Below are 24,843 nucleotides of genomic sequence, written 5' to 3' on the forward strand. Positions count from 1 at the left end.
AACTAGATAATCCCAAATACATTGATTTTCTTATACTTTAAATGGCTAATACAGTAATATTTCTCGATGACAATTAACTCCTTTTTCTAGCTTGAGCTAGCAGCTATTGATGAAGCAAATAAAAACATTAAACAAATTAAAGTTGTTAGTTGGGTATTTCTTTTTTTTTTGGTGGAAAATAGAAAAATACAATAAATAAACTACGCCAACTAGCCTAATTCCCTAAACGGGGGTATTTTAAATATTCACAAACCTTGACTTCTCGAGTGAGCCATCTTGACAAGTCTATCAACTTTTTGATTTTCTGCTCTGGGTATATAATAAATTAAATTGACTATTGTTAATTAAAACAGGCAAATGATGAAGAAGAGAGTGAGATTCCTATAATTTACTTCAATTGAAATGGAAAAAAAGAAAAAATCATAAAATGCAGCATGAAATCACTACTAAAATAAAAACCATAAAACATCTATTCATCCTAATTTCTCCTGATTCAAACAACTTAAAATAAAAGCACAACTCATTGGAATTACTGTACAAACAAAATTAAAGGTTGGATTTTACAAAATTGCCTATAGCTCCCTGCTATCATAGTTTATTGAACGGCTAATCTCTGGAGATGATCCAAGAAAACCTCAAAGCTTACATCGTCTGTAAAGATTATGTCTCCACCCGGACGATGACCATCGGAGTTACATGAAGCAGAAGGATTCAACTTCGCAAGAAGAAAACGGGCCTGATGATCAAAACAGACTTAATTAATAACTATGCATTGAAAAGAAAAGAAAATAATAATAATAATAATAAAATAGCTAAGAGTGGGCACCAAGCTGTTCACTTTCTCTTTTTTCCTCCATCTTTCTATGCACTGTGATTCAGCATGTATGTAGAAATGGAAGATCGTATGTGATTATATATTCAAGGTTATTAAAGCTTCATTTTTGTGAGTCTAATTGCAAATTGACTAATCCGTCCATCAATCATCTTCCATTTCTTTTCTTCTTCTTTTTTTTTTTTTTCTTTTGTGAAGTTTACAAGTAGAATTATAAGCAATACATATCTGAATAAACGATAATCAGAATCAAGTGTTATAGAGTGCAATCGGACCCATATCCAGAGCCAATTAGAATAGTTCTAGATAGGACCTATACATGGTGCGATTTCAGCAATAATAAATCTGAAGACTATTCACATGATTTACACAACGTTGGAGTTGAACATAGGGCATCAAGGTCCCAGGGCCTCAGCCTTTGCCACTGGTGCAAGGCCTCATTGGCATCATCTTCCATTTCTTTAGTATATAAACTAACAATTCAAATCGAAAAGAATACTAATGAGCTTTTATAATACTACTTGCAATGAAGCAGGATTTGAGCCTAATTTTCTAAACAGGTAAGCACCATAGCTCACAGGTGGAGGAAAGCATGGATGAACTATAGCGTGATTGTTTCAGAAGGGATAGGGTGAAATAAAATCATAATATTCTCAATCAGAGCCTTGACTTCATCTGTATACAAATTAAGAACAGCTACTAACCTGTGAGCCATGCTGGTCACAAATGACCAGTCGAGGAACTGGAAACCTTTCATTGATTATTGCATCTGCATCATCACGAGGAGCTTGCAGCAACTGGGCAAAAGCCTACATGGACAAATATGATGATAAGAACAATGTCTTGAGATACTCATGCCAGCACCATTTGCCAATTCCAAAGGCTCTGTTTTTTCCTTTTAAATATTCTAATTTATGTAAAAGTAAAACAATATTCGTTAGGACTACACTTTCTTTTTTCTTTCAGAAACAAACTTCCCATCATGTATTGTATGAGGACATTTACCTTTTCCCTCAGCAAATCTTCAGGAAAACGTGATACAAGGGTTAATATGTATTTTGGTATCTTGTTATGTTTTAAGGGATTAATGAAAATTTTAAGTTTGATAAATAAAATAAGGGTCCTTTTAGATTGATTACAATTTACAATATTTCATACAAATTAGTTTTCACTTAGTTTCCGAGTACCATTTCATTATGATTATATTTAACATCTTTCCTTTATATTAGGCCCCCTCCAAGCTCTACTTGTTGCAGTTCTAGTGATTTTGGGTTTAGGAATATCAAGATTTAATAGTTGAGTGATTGGGAATTGGATTCCAGTCTCTTTGTTCTTATATCTCTCTTAGTTCTTAAATTTATAACTAGCTTCTTCTTTTGTTTTCCCTTCCCACTAATTTTTCTGTCTTCTATATCATTGATGGTGAAAAGGCAGTTATGTTATATTGGCATCTTCTATTTTCTTACCATCTAATTTGTAGCACTTTTACACAAGAAATAAACTTGCTATACATAGTCCGTTCCTACATCCTAAAACAAACAATTTTCAAGAATTGCAGGAAAAACGCCTAATAGAACTACCATAGTCCAGTGTAACTATAAGCAAAACACAGGCTAATAGAGTCTCCTATGCATTAAAACAGGGGGAAGAAAAGAAAAATTAGAAATTCACAGCCAACTGCTAAAATGATTTGCAGACCAGCAGTATTATTCTTCTTGTTTATTAATGAAGCCATGCTAGGAAAAGCTGTACAATTCTCCATTATGATGATGACACCATAATATTCTATTCAGATGAAACAATGACAGAAGACAGCCTTTCCTAAACTTATGGATAGCGATAACAGGATATAGTATATCACAGCAACATGGCGGCCAAGTCACTGCATGAATGTCAGGCTGGTAACTACATTTTCACTCCAATTAAGTGTAAATGGAACACTCCAATTACCTGCTCCAATTCTAAGGGGAGGGCTGAGAATTGGGGGAATTACAAAGGGTAATTAATCATGATGACTTTCAAATTTTTCATTTTTCATTTCCTTTTTAAGACGTAATTATATTATGCCAGCCAAACATGTCTAGGAATTAGAATTGTAATTACAAGAGGGTGTAATTACACTTTCTTGCAATTACTTTGTGATTCCCAAACATACCCTTAATGCCTTTTTGCTGTTACAAGTTGCCCAACATCATAGCTCCAACATATATAAAGCTTAGCTTGTCCATATTTTGGTTAAACGTAAGTGTTTTTTTTTTTGTTCAGCCTGTAAATTCCAAATTCAAGAAAAAAGTTACCTGATGCTCAGGTAGATCATGATATCCAGCTTTTCGCCACTGTGCAATAGTTGAGCCGTGAAAAATAACAACGGTGAAATAAGAGTCCAAAAGCAGGATCCTGTCAGCTGCAATGGCAGTCACATCAAGCAGTGCTGGCTCTGGAACAGACTGAAATGAGTAAGAAACCAATGAAGGTTGAATCATCACAACTGAATTGGCAACATTTTCCCTGTTCAGGATCATTCTGAAGTATGCCGTCTCATCAGGACTGTTATTGAAGACCTGTAAAATAAGAAACCAACCTAATTGAAGTACGTTACCCAAATTATGCATAACCTATATTGATTATATAATTTTCAATGATTTGATTGAAAGGAAAATGTAACTTAAAATGTAAGATGGATAATACCTGGACAAATTGCGATCGCCGCAAATGAAACATGAACTGAGGAAATATTGAAAACCTTGGAGACAGGCTGAAAGAAGATGGGGTATCCTTTTGGTAATCCCCAAAACGAGAACATATATGAATCAATGCTTTATCCAACCATCTTATGGGGTCGAACTCGGCCTGCATGCCAACATCATGTTACAGAATAGTACACATCACAACTATACAGTTCAAAATTTTCATGAGGACTTGAAGCATCACTTCCAGGAGTAATTGAAAGGACTGTGGAAAGTCTCATGTGATAAAATTCTAGTTTTTGCATTTTTATTGTTTAGCATTGCAAAACAATTCATATAATATTGTTCAAAGCGTCCATGAGTAATACCAAATTTAAGCATATAGAGAAAAGTTTTTACTTGGTCCAAGAAGGAAAAAGATAGTAAGAATATGAGATGAAGTGAGAGGATTGAACAAAGAAATGAATGTAATATACAACCTCAATATATGTACAACTGCCATCAAGATAAAGAGAAACAATTAGCATTATTAGGAGATAAAAACACCAGATCATATAAAAGTCAAGCATCTTTTAACATACAGGATAAAATCTTAATAAAATATCTCAACAGGATTAGCAGTTCTCAGCTCCTTGCATTGTTGCAAGAGAATTATATTCTCTCTTTTAGCGGTTTACAGCATATTGCAGAATGACTAGAACAGTGTTATGATTCTGAAATGTGTATACCTTTCTCTTGAAAATATCTTCCGGAACTGTGCCACAGTCTTTTGTTTGAACTTTCAGGTGTAAGAGGGACAAAAAATCTTGAAGTTGAGTAGACAAAACATAATCTAACTCTTTCATTTCCCTTTTCTTAAATGACTTGGATTGCTTTACAATTACACTTTTTCCCTTCACAAATTTGGGGAATTCTAGGAAATCATATATATATATATATTATAAAAGAAGGTACGGGAGCATATATGAAAACATTGAGTTCGGGAATAGTTCTTTGAGTTCCAAAATATTTCCTTAATTGTTAGCCTATCATTATGGAGCCACTATCAACTTAATTTAATTACATTATATAACATTTTAATTTAATTTAATCACATTACGTAATAATTAATTTAATTTAATTACCATATTATATACCTCACTGTTAATCACATCATATAATAATTTAATTTGAATTGATTCAGGAATCAAATATAAATATAACACTTATTTTTTATTGAATTCATTGGGCAAGAAATGGGAAAAAAGTAATCTTTTTTTTTGTTTATTATATATATGACAACATCCGTACACATATCATATCATATCATATCATATTATATCATATCATATCATATCATATCATATCATATCATATCATATCATATATGTAATAAAATAGAGTTTTGGAATAATTTTAGTAACAATTAGTTCTAAACCAGTTCTTAGACATTTGCCACCTATTACATGCTGACACATCAACATGGTTTAATTTTGTAATCAAATTATTAGTGAAACATTATAAAAATTAAATAGATTCATAAAAATAATTAAGTGAATTTTATTAATACATACAATTGGTTCATGCATTGCACGGGTATACAAACTAGTACTTCCAATATAATGAGGAAAAGCTCTGTTAATGATTTCTTTCTGTTGTGATAGTAATCTCACGTATTTATTATGACCTAATTCTAGGGATCCACTAGCATAACATTAGGCATATCATATCTTTGACTTTCCTTATTTATGTATCCAGTAACTAGTATAAATAGGTTGTGTAACATAATGTAAATATGCAAGTAGTATTTTTCACACAATTCTTTCCCCTATTTCTCTCTTCTTTCTCACAGCTGTTACAGCCAACAGTAAAGCTGTAACAGCAGCAACTTTCTTCGTTCTTCCTCTCTCTTTCTCACTCAGTTTCACACTTTCATTTTCCTAGTAATTATTACTTTTTATGAAGGGAACATGGAGGAGCCAGTCCCACAATCATAAAAGATATTCCCTCAAAAATCCTACTTATTAAGGGCCTTCTAATAGACAAAGGCATTATGGTTAAAGGTGAGTGCAAGGTACAGTTTTGGTGATAGAACCCATATATCAATGAATGACCAAGGTACAAAAAGATCGTTCACCTGACTGAAGAAGTACATACATAACCACAAAACCAGAAATACTATCAAAACATCATGTTTAACACAGTGATTACCTCAATTTCCATTTTGAAAGACACTAAGCGTGCCATCGCTGCAGCAGCTGCATCTTGGTCAAAGCCAGAAATCAAATCCTACATTTTTTAAAAGAAGCTTGATTAGGGGAAACCTTGTAAAATATTGATAAATAAAAGAAAAGTTGAGAAGCTGGTCGTATATCATCCCAATAACTTAATAAATCCCCATTCTCAGTGGGGATTAGGAATGAAAAAAGAACAGAAAAGAAGAAAAAGAAGAAGAAGAAGAAGCAAAATCATTCAAATTTATCTGAGGAGTGGGACAAAGGGGACTAGCAAGCTTTGACATTCACTAAGAAAAATATCAATCTATGATCACCGAGTGACAAAGGATCATCTAAAACTATCATTTTCTTTAATATTTCATATATAAGTTTGGCTAAACTCCAGTTTTAGTCCTAGTACTAAGATAAATGTTCACTTTAGTCCATTAAAGTTTAGTTTGCAATTGCTAAGTAGATCATGTGTCGGACACATTTATTTTATAACTATAAAAAGGAACTTAAGTCTTTAAGGTCATGTGCCAAGTTGCATCCAAGATACAAAGTTTAGATACGCCAAAAGAGAAACAGCATTTATATCATAACCTGATGAATATAAAAAAGGAAAATATAGGGAAGAAATGTGCTGGACAAAGAGAAAAAGAACAAGAAAACAAGTGGAGGCATGGAGAGACACTATCAAAGAGGAATTTACTGAAAAAGCAGGGACCAAAATCATTAAATGCATGCTTCATTGCCATCTCCGATAAGTATAATCTGTTTTCTAGTTTAGCTTAGACTGAGGTAAGCTGTGGTTGGGTTGGGTGGAGGAAGAGACAATCAAGGATAGGCATCACGTCATCGCTTTAGAGTGATGAGATATTGTTGATACCATGGCTATTTGCACACCTAGGCACTGCAACATAAGGTCACTCTGCAACATACTGAAATCTTATTGATCCATCTGTGTTCCATCAACCAACCTACATATTCTTATTTTTCAAGTATTTCAAAGTAGAAATGCTAGAAGCTTTGCAACAGATTTCATATGTTGACCCCTTCTTCAAACATCCAAGCAAAAACATAAAGAAAACACGCACACACACAAAAAAAACGATTGTACAATGCTTAAGTCCATCTAAGTCCTTAATTCTTCTCTCCAATAAATGACTATCAGATAAAATCACAGGAAAATTCACCATCCACATTAACTCGGATTTCTGTTTCTGAGAAGGTTACATAGGATACTTGAGGGACAAATTACATGCCTGTTGTTTTCTTTTCCTCATATGATTATTGCGTATTGCAAAGAAACATGAAACAGCAGGCAAATCTTTTATGGGAAACAAAATTGACTCCATTAACTACATTAGAAACCAAAGGCTACCTGTATGCTTCCAGGTCCAGCAACCCATCTTCTTGAAAGAGTTGTAACACGAAGTCTCATTTCGCCGGAGCTATGCTGGTAACTGAAGAAAAATAACATTAAGTCCAAGCTGTTAGAATGATATCGACACAAGAAAAACAAGTATTTATGTAGTGTGCATAAGGTAAGAGAGTTCATACAATGTTAGAAATTGGAAATAAAATTGACTGCTCGAGGACTGAACAGTAGCATCAGGGATGTCCTTCCTAACAATATCAAATACTAAACACAAAGATGTAGCTTGATCAAGGCCACACATTTTCCATGCACTGGTGTTTCCCTGCCCGATGATGGTGTCAGAGCACAAAGGACTTCTCTGCACATAGCTATTAACTATTAAATACCTTAAGTACAGACAGTAGAAAGCGGAAACCATGTAAGACGTCAAGTTAGGGATGGGGAGGAGAGACAGGCCAGAGTCCTAGCCCCCCCCCCCTCTTTCTTATTCTCTTCCATTCTTTTTTTGTTTTTGTTTTTTTAAATTTGCTATTTTTATACTTAAAAGAAGTAAAAAGAATAATTATTTGGCCCCCCATAAAATTTATAATTTGATCCCTTTTATTCCCCCCTGCCCCCTCAAATATAAAATTCCGGGCTTCATCCCTACTTTGAGTTATACCTTTTCAAGAGATGCACAGGGCCCAAGAACACCCTGAACTTTTAAGTCCTTTGAACAGTTTACCTCAAATATACCACTGCAAGCCAAGCAATACTTCATCAAGATTGTTTATTGTATCCAGTTTTCATGAATTTATAAAATAGAGAAGTTATAGAACTTGTAATAGACAGCTCAATTGAACAAAATAAGGCATCCCGGAGAAATGAAATTTGGAAAACAATTAACCATGGTTCTCAATAGTACAATGAAAACTATTTGGGGTCAAGCCAAATATATGCTTTCAATGCTTACACATAATGAAATAATAAAGCTAATAAAGGCAAAAAGAACAAATAGTTTAGAGCTGGCCCATGTTACATACTATGCAACTGTGTAAAGGAGAAAGTCGCACAAGTCTAAGTTCAAAAGGCCTTACTTTGAAGATAGTCCGAGACCCTTGTCCCCTGACTGGAAAACACGCCTAAGGGTGTCCTTAAATACTGAATGGCCAAAACTTTCAGCAAGAACAACAAATCCGCCAGTTCTCTCAACAACAACTTTAAGTTCTGCAACACCAACCTATTGCAAAAAAAGTAGCACAACACAAGAATGTTATTTTAGCCAACACAGGAAATTTGATGGGTGAAAGTAAGAAGCCACCACTAGAATGCTTATAGAAATTATTATTAAGAATGTGGGCAAACACAAACCTGGTCAACTGCACAAGCAAAGAGATCGAGTACATGTCCTTGGTGCACAAGCTGCTTTGCAAGTGTTTCATAGAACTTAATAGCTTTATGATAATGGGGAGCAGAATCCTTATCCAGGTCCTTGTGGGAACGTATGGGTTCAGATAAATTCTTTGAGACAATCTAGAAGGAGATTAGTAAACAGGTAAATAAAATTAGTAGGAATCATGCATGTTATCACGATGAATGACAAATAACAGTGTAGTCATCCTTACAGCACCAGGGCCTTCAGTTGAGGGGCCACCAAGAAATGCCATGATTCGGGCTCCAGAACCAGGAAAGCATGCACCCAACAAACTGGCAGCCACACTCAAAGCAGTGCCTGTGGACCTGCTTGCCCGTTGATCAGCAGGAATGGGCCAAGGATCCTTTTGGAGCTCCTCCAAGACCTAGAAAAGGGAACAACTCGTTTAAAATTTAATTAGACATTGTTAAAAGGAAAATTTTGCTAATAACCTACAGAATTGATGGCAAACTCGCATTCAGAGGCAGGTAGAAGGAATCGTGCAATGCTCTCTGAAGACAAGCCATCCCTGACACCCGTGAGGGGCTTGGGCTTGTTAAGGAAACAGCCCATTTGCTCAAGAAGCTGGCCTTTTGAGACATCCTTGGAGCCCTTGAAGACATAGGTCTTAGGAGCGGTACTGAAGCCAATCTCATGCAAATGGACAAGCGTGCCAAAGGTGATCAAACCAACAAGAGAGTTGTCGGGGAAGAGGCCGATGACCTGGGACAATGCAGACTTGAGGAATGCCATTTCCTCTTCAATAATGGAAGTGTCAATCACGAACATGAAGACAGATTGAAGGCAGGCGGCCTCCCTAGGGGATTTGTACTCAATGGTGGTGTACTGAGGGAAGAGCTCAGCAGGTAGATTTTCTTCTGAGACAGAGGCATAGTGGGCAGGAAAGTGGCTGCGATGGAAACAGAAGGGGCAGATCCAAATCTTGGCGGCAAAATCCATGACACAGAAGGGGTTGAGGACGGAAGAGCAGTTGCGACAGCGAAGAGGAGCATAGGGTAGGACCAGCATGTTGGGGAATGGCTTGATTGGGGTGTAGATGGCAGAGACTGGCACCACACAGTTACCCGCCTCTTCCTTCGTCCCTGGCACCACATTCCACGTCATCCGAACCCCGTCTTGTGCTTCCAGCTCCATGAATTCTGCCATACTTCTTTTACGGTATGCAAGTAATGCAGCCTACTCTACACCGCAAAAAAAAAAAAAGAGTGATTTTCTATGAAACAAAGCGCAAAGTACATATGCAAATATTATGGGAAACAATATGCAGATGATTCAAAAAAACAAAATTATAAATGAATGGCTAAGCCTTCTTACTCTAGAAACCAATGTCCATCAAAATGGTAAGAATAAAGTTACTGAAAGAATCATAAGTTAAACAAACAAAACCAAGCGGTTAGTAAATTACTCTACACCATAGTTCACTGGATTTAGAAAGAAGGCAAAGCAAAGTGGAAAATCAGTCTACAGATAAGGCAAATTGGAGAATTTCATATATCATCAAAAGACTTGCAATAAGAGATACGCAGACCATTCAAATGTCTTATAAGTTTCAAAATTAAGCCACATAAATTCATCAACCTATGTTCTAACTCGATCTACGCCAAATCAACAATTGAATTATACAATGCTTAAGATTTAGAGGGTATTTGGAGAATGAGATTATCATCTGAGTCTAGAGAGACAAGCTTCAAATTCCTTCTTTTTCTTTAAAATTAAAATAAAAAACGGAAATCAAATCACCTGAATCAACTTGAAAGCAAGCCTCTGATGGAGGATCCGGAATCGAATGCCCCACTATAGGAAGATGCCGAAGAACAATCACGATTCCTTGAATAATTATACATAACCTTTGATCTTTAATTTAACTAAAATCATTGTGAACGTAAAACAATTTGTTTATGATAATTTTATTTTGAATTTTTTCAATGAATTAAAAAATTGAAGTATAAAAAAGAAATTAAAAAAGGAAGTATAAAAAAAATCAATGAATTTTTTTTAATAATTCATGAAGCATGAATTAATTTTCAAAACAAAAGAAAACAAATAAATCTAATTAATTTAAGAAAAAACACAATTAATGTTAACTACAGGAAAAAAATTCTAAGAAAAAATGGTAAGTTTTGCAGTTTTACAATATTCAAGCATAACATTAAAATTTGTTATATATATAATATTATTTAAGCTTGAGTTGCGCAGATTTTAATTAGGTAAAATTACGAATATATTATTTTGTAATTAAAATAAATTATGATAATTTAACCTTTTTCTATTTTAAGAAAAAATAATGAATTAATATGCAAATTTATCACTATACTTTTGATGGATATTTGTCATTATTCTTATAAATTAGAGATAAATTCATCACTATATTTTAATTTTATATTGAATTTTGTGATACTATTTTTTTTTAAGAAAAGAGAATTAGCACTAATTAAGGGCTTAGCTAGAGGGGTTGGGACCCTCAAATAGGAAATTTTCTTAGTAAAAGAAATAATAAAAATTTGATTTAATTGTTTTACTATTAAAATAGTGAAATTATATCTTTAGTATTGTAAAAATTATTGTTTAAATTCGAACACGCTATCTGGCTTCACTTATCAACAAGCTAATGAAGTAACAATACTCAGCAGCAGAATCCATTTCCTTCCTTAGCAGCTAACGCATCTCATTCATAGGCAGAGGATTTGGCCAAATAGTCCACTGGTACATTAGATTCTCGATAAACATGCTTGATCCTGATGTGTAGTATATGACAGCCATAAGGTTCTGTATTCGACCTGCTAACACAACACTCCCAATCTTCTTTAATGGCATATTAACCACTTGGAGACTATCACACTCAATTACCAGCCGATTGAATCCATACTTTTTAGCAGCTTTATTCCATCAAACACCAGCTTGAACAGCAATGCAACATCCTATATTCCTCCCAAAGCCTAGTAACCATTGCCCATTGATCCATGAGCAGAACTAGGCTGCATGGCACCATCCACATTCAACTTTATCCATCCTACAGCCGGCTTCTTCCAAGTATAGCTCTGTCGTCTCTTGAATGCAAGTTATCCGAAACAACAGACCTGTAGGCAGAGTATGAATCCCACCTACACGCCCATTCGATGACCTGTTGGGAATTTTCTCCAAAGAAACCAGCAAAGATAACCAAAAACATAACACCAGTTAATCTAATCCGTTCCCGAAGCGACAAATTGAAGAAAGCTTGCTTATAACTAGCAGGAACAGATTGATTCCATACATGGTGGCAACTGGACAATCTCTTAAAATATGAAGAATGGATTCAACACAACAGCCGCAAACTTCACAACTAGTATCATCCGTCATATGCCTTCGCCCACGCTCCTCATTGGATAAAAGCCGATTATGCAATAATAACCATAGGAAAAGTCGTACTCCTTGAGATCTACCAAATTTCCATGCTAGGGACCAGTTCGAGTCCTTTGGCTCTAAATTATACGCACAAGTAACTGATATGCGTTTGCCACCGTGCAAACTCCAGTAGCATTGTCCCATCTCCAATTTCTGTCCTCGTCAACCAAGTCTTGTACTCAAAGTTGTCTTTCAATCAAATCAGGTGGCACACAATGAGCAGCAAGAGGTCCTAAAGCCGACAACCAAACGTCCTCCCAGAAACTCATGCTTCGGCCATTACCTATGGACCAGTAAACATTCCGTCCAAACATAAGAGGATGAGACGCGATTTATAATAGTCGGGCAAGCATCAATCATCGTATACTTTGTGCGCATAATTCGAACCCACAACGTCTCTGTATTGGTTAACAGTGAAAGCCCAACTTCATAAGGAAAGAACGATTGTTAAAAGCCAATTTTCGAAATCCCAAGCCACATTGATCCCAATTCACAGGGGTCGGCCTCTTCATGTCATTCTTAGCTCCCCAAATAAACCTCTTAACAATCCTCTCAATTTCAATGCAAATGCTTATAGGATTTCTTTTAATAATTAGATTATTGATGTAAAAATACAATAAAAACAAATATTTTTTTAACAAAATATAAATAAATATATTATTGATGTAAAAATGTAATACAAGCAAACAAATAATTTATTCATTTTTTTAAATAAACATAAAAAAAACAATTTTTTGATAAAATGTAAATAAGTAGATTATTAATGTAAAAATACAATGCAAATCAAAAGTTAACAAACTAAATGATGATGTACATGATAACAATTTTAAAATAAAAAAAATCATCTTCATCGTCAGGGCCAAATGTGTGTTACAACTCAGTGGGTGTCACTTACAAGGAAGATTTCATCATGGTTGGAGTTCCGACTCATTATCTTATTCTCCATCTCCATCTCCACCTCCACCTAAATCTCTATTTTGATCTTGATCTTGATCTACAACATTATATTCATCTTGTTCTTCTGTGCTAGATTGCATTTGCATCCAAAGTTGCCATCGTATATCGTCGATTGTATTAGTAAGTGGTTTCGAAGATGACTCACCTCCAAAGAACAATTATTCTAGCATTGTTTGCAACACTATCGACGGAGAAATATATGGTATCAAATAACCCTCTTGTGCATAAAATGTTAGAACTGTAGGAGGTGACATCATATATCTTTATTATAATGAAAACACATCTAATAAGATATGTTTTTAACACGTCACTCATCTCTCAAAATCAGTATATTCCCCTAAATTTGAGAAAAAAAACCTAAATTCCAATTTTTTAAAAAAGAAAAACCAACATATTTCCTTAATAACCCCAAGAAATATTACTATTTTTTCACCGTAATATAAAAACAAAAAAAATCCAAATTAGAATGATAAATCGAGAAAATAGAAAAGAGCTGCAAATTGATTTTAAACTACTTGTTTTTTCAAAAAAATTATTTTCTTTCTTCCATTTTTTTAAATCAATCAATGAATAAAAAACTCACTTTTAATTTTTATTTTTTCCGTCTTTGACGAATGAAAACAAAATATAGAACTTTCATATTTCCATTTTTTAACCCTTCCAAATTTTCCAATCTCTTTTTCACGCTCATCATCATCAATTTGCACCTCCAAATCCATAATCTGAATACACACACACGCTAGTTTTACAATTTTTCCCATCATTAATGAATGTCATAATGCTTCCCCAGTTCTTAGTTTTCTAGTTTTACAAAGAAACCTCTTATTTTTAAAAACTATTTAAGTTGCATTAGGAAATGAGATGAAGAAAGCAAAAGCATTATATTTTATTATAGCTACACATGTGAGCACGAGAATAATGACAGAATAGCAAAAACATGTTCGATGGGATCGCAATTTTTGTTAATCTTATAATTATGAAAAACATTTCAATTTAAGGCAATTTTAATGTAAAATATAAATACAACATGAACACACAAAATCTAATATATTATATATACCATAAGAAATTAAAATAAAATTTTAATTCATATTAATATCCCTCACTTATAGTCATATGAAGAAATTGAAATTCATATCATAGAATAACTTAGCATCATTTAACATCATCCAGGAAAGATCACGAATAACTACGACACTTGTAATGTTTTGTATAATTATACAACATTCTCCGATATCACAAATTATTATAAATCCTGTAATATTTTGCATAACATTACTCAGCAACACAAACTACTACAAAAAGCTGTAATAATTTGTATAACATTGACACTAATAGAAAGAAAATGGTAAGGGGAAAAAGATTGTATAAATCAGGGACGTCACGTCATCTGTAGTTTAATGTGACATTAGCATTTTCATCTTGAAAAAAACCAGATTCAAATGAAAATCCTGAAATTCAGGATGAAACTGTTGATGTGACATTAAATTATTGAAAATGGATAATATTCCTGTTTAATACGATCCTTTCTCATGTTAAGGAGCCATTTTTTAGGAAAAAGGAAAGCTTACCTTAAAGAATACAAAGGCTTTTAGTATTTTAACCTTATTACTATATTGGTACTATGTTATTAAATAAATAATATTGCTAATATGATGTATCACAAAGTCAATATTCGACACTCTGTTTCAAATAATAAGGATGTCAAAAGGTGTATGTACTAATTTACAATGTAAAACCACAACACAACAAATGCAAATTAAAAAAAAAAAGGAGGCAATCTAAGCCTAACCGTGAAATGGAAATACCTATATTCTAAAACCATCTTTCTTTCACTCTATACATATAGATCTAATCTGTCATAAATAATTAAATATATTAAACACAATAACACATAATGATCAGATCACTCGGAGACAAGTATGCCTGAACAAATATGATATGACATTCAAATACCTGTGACAGCTGCATCCACAAATATGGTAGCTGTAGAATACAAAGCACGCACCTTTAGGGATGAACCACCTCATTCGCGGCTAATTCAAGGATGTCCTCTGCGCACCAGGTGGTGCTGTTGGCCTTGGAAAGTTGTAGGTGAACTGAGTATCCACAAAGTTAGGGGCCTCCACATAAGGGCTCTACAATGTCAAATTGTTTCAAATAAGTCAGAAAAAGAAATAATGTTTGAAAAGAAAAGAAGCCAGTCAAACCACGTAAGAACAGCAGTAACATTGGTGAGAAAGAAAATTTGATTCTCTAGCATTCACCTTCATTTCCCGTCCCCTAACAAGTGAAAAGGGACATATTCGGGGTATTTCTGGAAATTAAAAAAGTTCAGTATTTGTCTCTTTTCAACACTTTACATCTTATGTACCGCTCAAGTTAGTTTGGTTCGGAAATTTGAGTCCAAAATCCGAAGGTCATGTGAAGATAGATCTTAAAGTTCCCAGCTTCTGTGTAGCTATTTATTGCAGTGAGTCATTCAAAGAAGAAACACATCACCTGATAAATCAGATACTTTTGCTTGCCTGCTTATATCCCAGGTAGGTAACAGCGGTAAAAGTACCGCAGAAGCCCCTGCACTAAGAGTCAGATTGCATTTTGCCCCTTTTACTCAAAAAATAGGCAAATTAGTACCTGTACGTTAGAACAAAAAGCAAACTGATCCTTTGGCTAAAAATTTCATCCATTTCTACTGTTAAAAAATAGTGTGGCTGACAGAATAACCAGACAATTACACCTGGAATGCCACATGCACCCCATTCTGACATACAAGGACCAATTTTTACTAGTAGAAATGGATGTAATTTCTAACAGAAGGACCTGATTGCTCTTTGATCTAAAGTACAGGGAGTAACTTACCCATTTTTTGAGCAGAAGGGGCAAAATGCAATCAGACTCCTAATACACCTTCATAGTACTTTTACCGGTAACAGCTAATCTTGAGCAGTTATAATGCCATATGATGAAATGCATGAAAGGGTCCATGTTTACATGGATAGAATAAAGTGTACATTGATCAGCATAATAATCATACCTGTGACGCAAATGTAGAACGAGATAACTCTTCCTGGTTTAGAGATCTTGATGATGCATTAAGAGAACTGCTGTCATAGCTCGGTTCACTTCCATCCAATGTATGTACTGTATTACTGCTTTCAACAGTTTCACTCTCACTTCCATTGGCAGACTTGGCCCTCTACATTCATACCATAAAATCATGAAGGTTTCAAATGAAAAAAGGAAAGTAAACAAAAAAAAATATGCACACCTGGAAGATTCTACCCAAGGTTTTCAACCCTTTTGCTCGTGCTCGAAGTTCTTCCCTTTTGCAATTGCCATCTTGGAGAACCTAAAACAAAGGTTTGATAGATTACTGGAAATATATAACAAATATTGAAATCAGTGTCATCTAACAGCCGTAAAAGAAGAAACAAGTGAAACAACCATTTGACAAACACGAGAAAGAGTAGCTTCTATGTCAGCTACATTAAGCTTCCATAAGGAATCAGTCAGTATCTTCTTGTGAGAGTGCATGTACTCTTCAAGCTCCTCCTCAGTGTAGTTTCCTTCTGCACTAAGCTGCTTCTTCATTTCCTCCTGAAGCTGAAGTAAAGCAATTGCACCTAAACCGAGAAGGCTAGGAAATGGTTAAGCACACATCTTTTCCAACAAAAGGAATGTTATTTGTAAGAAACATTAACGGTGCAATTGATGTTATCTTTGTTAAGGATTCCGCAAAAGACCCATCCTTAGTCAGGCAGCACCACAGCAGTACAAAATCAAAGAGCTATCAACAAAACATAATCATTGTGTACTAATAATCAAATTTAGCAGCATTTGCTAACCTGTAGTTGCTGTTACTTGGGATTTAATATAATGGCCTTTGTCTCTAAACCACTCAGCAATGAATGGCACACCCAAGTATATCGCTTTCTTCCCAAGCTCTTTTGCTGCTTGCCTTGCATATATATAACCAATTGTATTCAACATATCAACACCATAAGCTGTAAAACATATATCACAAATCAGTCAGAAGAGAATCAATTATACGGTCAAACATCCAACAAAAAATAAAGGTTATGAGGAAAGAAGAGTAGCAAGACATACAAAATAGATATACCTATCCTAACTAAGAATTGTAAGCCACTGTATCCAGTTTCAATCACCAGTTTTTGAACTTTCATGAAAGCACCCCACTAATGACTCTCAAGTTCACACCAAAATGACACTAAAGTTGCCCTTTGTGTGTGTAATGCGTGCATGTATACAAGGGTTTCAAATTGGAAAACCATTTGAAATCATCCTGAACTAGATTAAATCATCAAATTTTATAATTACGCATGCGTGGACTAGAAAAATTGGAGCCCAAAATGCAAGGTTCAACTGATATTAAAAAAGGCAAAACAGTTGAAGAGCATAAATCAGTTAATTTTATCTTCAATTTGGTACTAAAGGCTGCTCACTTTGGTCATTAATGCAAATTTCAAAAGGCCAAATAATAGGAGTGCTGAGAATCATGAAGATGTTTCATTGTTAATATGTAGAAATTCATCCAAGAAAATGAAAAAAGATTTCCAGTTTTCTCTTACCCTAATGCATCATTTTCAGAGAACAGGAAACTACCTGCATTAGAGAGCCTCGACACTTCAGCTTCTGCATGATTAACAAAGTTCTCTTTGCTTCCTTGAACATATTGATTTAGTCGATCTTTCAGTATTTGTGCAAGCTTTTCTTCTCTCTCCTTCTGAACAACCTATAGCCAGAACATTTGGAAAAGGTTTATAATATCTGTGGTATGTACAAGGGGAAGCCATAGCAATTAGCAAATGCTTGTTCCACCTATGAAAAGATTGTATTACATTGCACTGATTATGAGGACCAGGGGATAAGATTTTATCAGTTGGTAAAAGAGAACTCAACATCAACGAATAAAATAAATAAATAAATAAAAACAAAATCAAACCAACAATCCATCATAATACTAAGAATAATTTATCTACTGTAAGTTGATCAATTTCTTATAACTATCAAGATATGCATTGCCTTATAAATGCTGGTGTTTAAATAATACATGACAAAATTAACTTTAACACCTGCTTCTTTTTACTTTTATTATTTCAGGAAAACCATGCATGGAGGTCAAGAACAAGAAGGTGGAAGATAGGGAATGGTAATACCGACCTGTAATAAATTCAGTAGCACCTCACTGGCAATTAAAACAAGAAAATATCTCTATTATTAAAGAATCAATTCCATGTTTTGTGACTTATTCAACCAAATATTCTCTCAAACCTAGATCAATTGAGATATCAAAGCATGTTTGTCTTTTCAGAAAATAGATTAAGATACGACACCCCTGCCCCCCAAGAAAAAATAAAAATATATACATCTCTTAAAAATCTATGTAGGATGTAGGTGTGTGTCGCCTTAAAAAAGTTTCAGGGTGTTTTTTTGGAACCTTGTAAACTCAAAGCTAGTTTTGTCCCTCTACTATATTTCGGTGTCCATGAATTACAATGATTGAGTTACATAAACTGACAGCAGTGCTATACTTGACACGCAACAGCCTTACAACAATAAAACAATTTCAATCCGAGGCTCAAATAATGATGGGAGTTAAAATGAAACAGAACCTAATTCATTGTTTATTGAATTGAGACTTTGATTTCCCTATTTCTTAGGTAAATAAGTCGCCCTATCACAATTGAAGAAATTCTTTATACAAGTCTCTATTATCTACATGCATAAATAAGAGTTCTTACCTTCATTTTCTCCTGCAACTTTTTAGGATCAACTTGCTCCCCTTCTGTAAAAATGTCTAGTGAAGCCATTGATGCCATAGCAAGCTGTCCTATATATTCCTCAAAAAGCTCACTACCAAAAAGCATTGCAAATATCGCTGCAGGATCTATAATTGCTTCACTGCAAGTAAACAAAGCCATCAAATAAAATACATAGAGAATTATACTTTTAAATTTTTTTAGACAGCCTAAGAACATAGAGATTTATAAATTAATAGAATAAAAAGAGGAAACTAACGCTGAGATTCCTGATTTCCCATAGGCATCATATGCTTGTCGTTGTGTCGGATCACTTAATACTTGGTAGGCCTCTCCCAACACCTGAGCAGAACTTAAAAAATAAGAATTCTCAAGAAAGATTCAGAACCAATATTGAGGTCAAGAACAGATACAATGAACACGACAAGGATAGAAACTAAAGCAGTCTATACCTGATACAATATTCAGAAGACTGACTATATAACTGTATGGTTAAATAATTTTGGTCTTCAGTTTTTTGCTCTTACTGAGGATATTTCCGTATGGTCTTAATTAAAGCATATTAAAAATAATATAATTCATACTGCTAACCTTGTATGGTGCAAAAGGGCTTAGGTTTGTTGTCATTGTTCAACAAGAACACTAAGATTCAGAGACAGGATAATTATTCTTTACCCAAACAGCTTTCAAGAATTTTAAAACAATAGCAGACAACTAAACAATTTGTGACTTGATAATGAGGTGATTAATTCTAGCTCGATTATGACAATAGAACTTTTAAGTAAAGGTCCAAAAAAGAAGTTATGCAGAAATTGAACTTCATTTTGAGGTTTAAATTGACCTTTTATTTCTTCAAGAGTACAAAGCACGCAAATTATGGAGTTACGTGATACAAAACAGCCATTTACACAAGCGTAAAAAACTGTAAATAGATTAACGGTATTCATGTTACAACGCATGGCCTTCCTGATGAGAATTCCATTTTCCAAACACAGTGTACTTTATTCTGCTCTTAAATAAATGGCATATAGAAAGTCGTACAAGCTTTGGCAGTGTCACACGAGTTTGTGATGCTGAATGTGATTTCCAGGTAGGGATGATACTAATTGCAAATACTAACAACAGACTACTAGAAGATGAACCCATTATTTTAACCATCAAATTTTCTATGTGCTAACTGCTGAACATATAAAAAAATGTAGGACTTACCTGAAAATTCTGTGCTGCTAGAGGATCATTGGGGTTTTTATCAGGGTGAACCTGCCGTGCCTGCATACAAATAAATAAAAAAAGTGTAAAGCTTTTATCTTAAAAGACCATGCACCATAAACTGAAAAGTTAAACGCTAAATAAAGACCATAGCGAAAATTCTTAGGACCGAGTAAATAACTGCCAGAGAAATCGACATTAAGGGTAGGGATTTTTTCAGACGGATCTATCAGCAGGGCCAGCGCCAGGGGCAGGCACTGCCTAGGCCCCAAAATAGTGAAATGCTAGTTTAGTCCCTCCAAATTTATAAATTTTAAAGTTAATACAAAATAAAGTTCCAGTTTAGCCCCAAAAAGAATTTATAACTCAATTCTATATTTCCAAAAATGGTGAAATATTAGTAGTTTAGTCCCTCCATAAATTATAAATTTACAACTTAATAGTAAAACTACATTTTGACCCCTCACAAAAAATTATAATTTAATTCTGGTCCCCAATAAAAAAGAGTTTCAGGCTTCGTCCCTCTCTAGTCTCTACCACCATTAAATCTGAAAAAAGATGACCTAATCTAGCTGAAAAAAGATGATCATAAGTAAAGGTAACTCTGATTATTAAGATCAAAGATAATTTTCAAACGGATCTACGAACATTAAAACTGCAAAAATAAAAACCTAATTAAGCTGAGGAGAGAGAAATAAACCACCTTGATGTAATAAGCTTTCTTGATTTCAGCCTCTGTAGCAGAAGGGCTGACCCCTAGAACATCGTAGTACTCCGTCTCCTTCACCATTCCCGATCGACGACAACTTGCAGTGTTCTCTTTTTCTTTTTCTTTACTCCAAAACTTTCAATCGACTTCTTTTTAAAGAAATACAGTAGTCTTTATTTTTGGGGAAAAATAAAGATAATATTAATTTCGATGGAAATGAGGTAAAAAAGAAAAAGAAAAAATAAATTGTAAAATGTGCAAAATATTTTGGAATAGAGGAAACGTAGTATACAAAATCTAAAGCCGCGTATTCGACGTAACTCCACGCGCTGACCCCTTTGATTCTTTAGCGTTGACTAACCTTCAACCCGCCGCTGATTTTTGGTTAAATTTTTCTATTAGTCTCTGCACTTTACGAAAATAGTATATTTAGTCCTTATACCTCAAAATGGTCAATTTTAGCCTCTTTACTTTTCAATTTTTAAAATTTTAGACTTCATCCAAACAGTTACAGTTAAATCTGTATGGTTAAACTCAATTAGTTGTCTTTTTTACTATGTTTACAATATTCAATTTTGCAATATTTATTTTTATTTAAATTTTTTATTTTAAGTTATTTCACATAATAAGATCTAACGTTTCATTTAACAGATAAATTATATATTTTAATAAATAATGACCTTATTAATATAATATTGATGATTTGATATGTAATCGTAATGTTTTAAAGTTTAAGGACTAATTTAAGATGAGACTCATAGTTTGAACATGTATGGTGCAATTAATTAAAAAATCTCGGTATATAAATTTAAAAAGAGAAAAAAGAATCTCTCAGGTCTAGAGCCAAATACAGAGCTCTCTCCTTCTAGGCCTTACATTTCATTTGGTGTTCTCCTATCTGCAGGTTTGATTTCTAGATTTTCTTTTCTCGGTTCCTTTGGTTTGATTCGATTTTTGTATTTATTTTATTATTTGAAAAGATTTCTGATAATTGGTGGCCTTTGATTTAAAGAAAAGCCTTTGCTTTCCTTGTAGCTTCTCTTTGCGGCTGACTGGTCTTTTGAATTCTTTGGTGGAAACTTTTTAACAAAATCGAAGGTATGCGTTATCTATTTCTGAAAGATGTAATCTTGAAAACGCGAAATAACCTAGCATATTTTTCAACTTTGAATTTGTAGCTTTCTTCGAAACTCTAAATGAGTTGTTTTGTAATCCTATTGAGTTCACTTCAATTAGCTTTGTTAATTACTTGATTTTGTATTGTTACATCGATGGTAAGAGTTAGAGCAAGTAATTGAATTGTTCCAATTGAATTTGGGTGAATGATTTTTGTATTGAAAACAAAAAATTTAAACTGCATATTATTTGATTAGATTGGGATGAATAAGTTTAATGTTTTTTATTTGGATTAATTAGTTGCTCTTTGTAGTCAATTTATACCCTAAGTGACTCGGTTTTCTCTTTTTCATTGAAATATAATATTCTGATATATTTTGTGACAAATAAGTCACAAAAATTTATTAGATACTCGGCTCGAGCTCGATCAAACACCTACTTTTAAGCTCGGGCTCGGCTTGAGACATAATTGAGCTACTCGAGTTCGTGCTCAATTAAGCTTGTTTACTAATTTTGTGCTTAAGCTCGAGCTCAGCTCGATGATTAAGCTTAAGGTTAATAATACATATTAAGGCAATAATGTAATTTAATAATATAAAAAATATGAAAAGTTCGATAAGGCTCGTGAGCTGTTCGAGTCAAGTATTATTAAGCTGGAATTCAGCTCAATCGATAGCTTGAGCTCAGCTCGATAATTGCCGAATCAAGTTCGAAGTTTTTTCAAGTTGAACTCAAATAGCTTGTGAGTATCAGTGTGTCATTTACACCCCTATATCTAACTATCTCTCTCAGTTATTAAATGAAGCATTTCCTTCATGAAAATGTAAAGAAAGGCAAAAAATATTGTATCATTCTAAATCCTCTAACCTGAATATTCTGCTATACATTTGCTTTCTTTCTCTTCAAGCACCTATTTTCAAAGAAGAAAAACGTTTTTTAGTCAACCTATTTCTGGTGATTTCAATTATTACTGCTGTCATATTGTTGCCTAAAAATGTTGGCATAGTTGGCCATGAGTTAAGTAGGAGCAGTGGCCTTGAAATGTTCATTCTTGAAAAGGTCCAACAATTGGGCGTGGCTTTAGGTGAAATTGAAGGCTCAACAGAAGATGAGCGAGATTGAGCAAAATTCCTGATCATACAACGCAAATGCTCAAGTTTTAAGTTTTCTACTTTCTAGGAGATCAGCGTAGGTTTGAAGATTTATTTCTATCCACTAAAAGATTATGGTCATTGTGATAGGTTCTTGTAACTTTTTGTATATGTAACTGTAGGATGAGATAGTGACATATAAGCATGCGATAAAGGGTTCTAACTTTTTGTATCTTGTACTAAAACTGAAGATCATGGCACATAAGCATACCATATCAGGTTGTAACTTTTTGTATATTTAATTGTAAGGTTAGATAAAGGCCTATAAACATGCCATATTGTATAGAACAATTTATGTTTCGAGCTATGCTGGTTATAGTTGGAATGTATATGTTAGTATAGTGCTTGTCCTTATTTGATCATTCTGTTTCGAACGTTTTGTAAATTATCTTTTGTAGAGGGTTTAGCATACTGCAGGTAAGCGATCCTGTTCGCCATGTCCTCAAATCTCTTCTCGCGTTCAATTTTTGAAAAGGTTTTGGCTCGAATGCTTTGAATTTTAGCTTGGTTTGATGTTATCTAACATACCTTAGAATTCAAAATTTGAAATTTGCATCATTTAATTATCAAAATTTGATATAGGTGAATGAAATGATTTTGCCATGTTATAGTTTCCCCCAACTACTCTGGTCTGTGGTTCTTACCTGAATTGTTGAAGTATTTGGCCTTAGTTGCAGATATTCTTTGCTATGGCTAAACCCATAGAAAATAGAAAAAATATGTTTACAAATAGCTATGGTACTTTGTTCTTTGTTTCTTCCATTAGTTGAAATGGTTGAATAAAAATTTCTGAAGATTTTTCGTTACTTCGAAACATCTTTTTGTTGGTGGATGCTTATTTACTGTTATTATGTTAGTACAGAGGCTTAACGATTAAAAAAGACAAAGAATGGAAACACAAAAGAGCCAGGGCGAGAAACAAGCGACGATGGCTTCATGTAGAAAGAAAAAGAATGAAGAAGCCACCTTCCTTGAAGACTTGAAGGATCACATTGACGAGTTTGTTAATGCATCAATGGATGAGCATAAAACTTGCTTTAAGAAGACCATCCAAAAGGTTCTTTCCTTTGTTTTTTGTTTCGCTCCCATTGTACATTTGGCTAAAGTTCAGTTTTCGGTTTATTTTTTCTTTTTTCCAGATGTTTGGAATGTCAAAAATTGTAGCTGAAAGGAATGCTGAATCAAAGGAAACAACAGTATCAAAATAAAGTATGTTCATCTTTAAGAGCATGATATGTAGTAGCATGATTTGGTTTACCCTTCATTTAAAACAAAGCCTTTGGTACTTTTTGATCATATGTTCATCAAATACCTCTTTTGTCGTTTGAAACTTGGTTATCAATATTTGCTTTTTTTTATTATATGTCTTACTATGTTCGTTCCACTGTAAATGAATTTTGGTTTCAGTATAGTTTGTGACAAATAGAGGGGCAAATCATATTTTTTAGGTTAAGTTTTTGCTATTAGTCCCTGTATGATGTATAAGCTGTGGATTTAGTCCACCTAGTTTAATTTGGTCATTTTTATTTATTGTATTTTATGAATTTTAAAATTTCAGTCATGTCTAAGCAATAGTTGTTACATTCATTAAATTATGTTATTTCTAAACTTTTTATGCAGCAATTATGTTATTACATGTAAAATGTAATGTCAACTTGTTATTTTCACATGTTTAACTATGAAAATACCAGCGAATGTATTTAACGGTTGTCACTTGTGTGAAATTTTAAAATTAAAAGTGTAAGGATGAAGAATAAAACATAGCAGTTAAATCATGTTTTTAATGTATTAATAGCAAAATCTTGACACAAATGACGATTAAGCTTTTATCCTCGTAAAAATATTTACTACAATTTAAAAAGAGATTTTTAGTCAATTTCTAATCTGGCACATTATGGATATATAGATTTAAACTAACCATTGTAAATTTAAACCAACCAAAAAAAAAAAGTAAAACTGGTCATTAAATTATTAGTAAATTTATAATTTGGTCATTTAACTTTAAAAAATACAAAATATTTTTTA

The 24,843-nt window shown here is 33.7% G+C and overlaps 3 protein-coding genes across 8 annotated transcripts; 1 reads left to right on the forward strand and 2 right to left on the reverse strand.

Annotated features, from left to right (window-relative positions):
• Window positions 1-428: 428 nt before the first annotated feature.
• On the reverse strand, window positions 429-10,648 carry LOC121225524 (protein transport protein SEC23). Of its 3 annotated transcripts, none has more exons than XM_041109864.1 (13): window positions 10,250-10,648; window positions 8,945-9,685; window positions 8,700-8,873; window positions 8,446-8,607; window positions 8,172-8,314; window positions 7,757-7,832; window positions 7,278-7,453; window positions 7,099-7,180; window positions 5,710-5,787; window positions 3,521-3,682; window positions 3,130-3,393; window positions 1,537-1,641; window positions 429-736 (listed from the first exon to the last, which is right to left on the reverse strand). In XM_041109864.1, the coding sequence occupies exons 2-13, from the start codon at window positions 9,653-9,655 to the stop codon at window positions 596-598; spliced, it is 2,274 nt and encodes a 757-aa protein (XP_040965798.1). In that variant the 5' UTR covers window positions 9,656-9,685; window positions 10,250-10,648; the 3' UTR covers window positions 429-595. The 3 variants fall into 3 exon arrangements, with proteins under 3 accessions (XP_040965798.1, XP_040965797.1, XP_040965799.1); XM_041109863.1 differs by having other exon boundaries at window positions 8,945-9,690; XM_041109865.1 differs by having other exon boundaries at window positions 9,212-9,690; window positions 10,250-10,487.
• A 3,860-nt stretch (window positions 10,649-14,508) lies between these two features.
• Window positions 14,509-20,815, reverse strand: LOC107919932 (chaperone protein dnaJ 10). Its single transcript, XM_016849374.2, has 10 exons — window positions 20,546-20,815; window positions 19,843-19,902; window positions 18,893-18,975; window positions 18,616-18,775; window positions 17,477-17,606; window positions 16,699-16,857; window positions 16,298-16,476; window positions 16,122-16,202; window positions 15,888-16,049; window positions 14,509-14,988 (listed from the first exon to the last, which is right to left on the reverse strand). The coding sequence occupies exons 1-10, from the start codon at window positions 20,630-20,632 to the stop codon at window positions 14,887-14,889; spliced, it is 1,203 nt and encodes a 400-aa protein (XP_016704863.2). The 5' UTR covers window positions 20,633-20,815; the 3' UTR covers window positions 14,509-14,886.
• A 509-nt stretch (window positions 20,816-21,324) lies between these two features.
• Window positions 21,325-24,405, forward strand: LOC107919934 (uncharacterized). Of its 4 annotated transcripts, none has more exons than XM_016849378.2 (4): window positions 21,325-21,455; window positions 21,587-21,649; window positions 23,676-23,875; window positions 23,958-24,405. In XM_016849378.2, exons 3-4 carry the CDS (start codon window positions 23,708-23,710, stop codon window positions 24,024-24,026), a joined length of 237 nt encoding a protein of 78 aa, XP_016704867.1. In that variant the 5' UTR covers window positions 21,325-21,455; window positions 21,587-21,649; window positions 23,676-23,707; the 3' UTR covers window positions 24,027-24,405. The 4 variants fall into 4 exon arrangements, with proteins under 4 accessions (XP_016704867.1, XP_016704866.1, XP_040965800.1 ...); XM_016849377.2 differs by having other exon boundaries at window positions 21,326-21,455; window positions 23,681-23,875; XM_041109866.1 differs by lacking the exon at window positions 21,325-21,455 and having other exon boundaries at window positions 21,568-21,649; window positions 23,681-23,875.
• The last annotated feature ends 438 nt before the right edge of the window (window positions 24,406-24,843 follow it).

Source organism: Gossypium hirsutum, chromosome D13, assembly GCF_007990345.1.
Source record: "Gossypium hirsutum isolate 1008001.06 chromosome D13, Gossypium_hirsutum_v2.1, whole genome shotgun sequence".
Classification (NCBI taxonomy): Eukaryota; Viridiplantae; Streptophyta; class Magnoliopsida; order Malvales; family Malvaceae; genus Gossypium; species Gossypium hirsutum.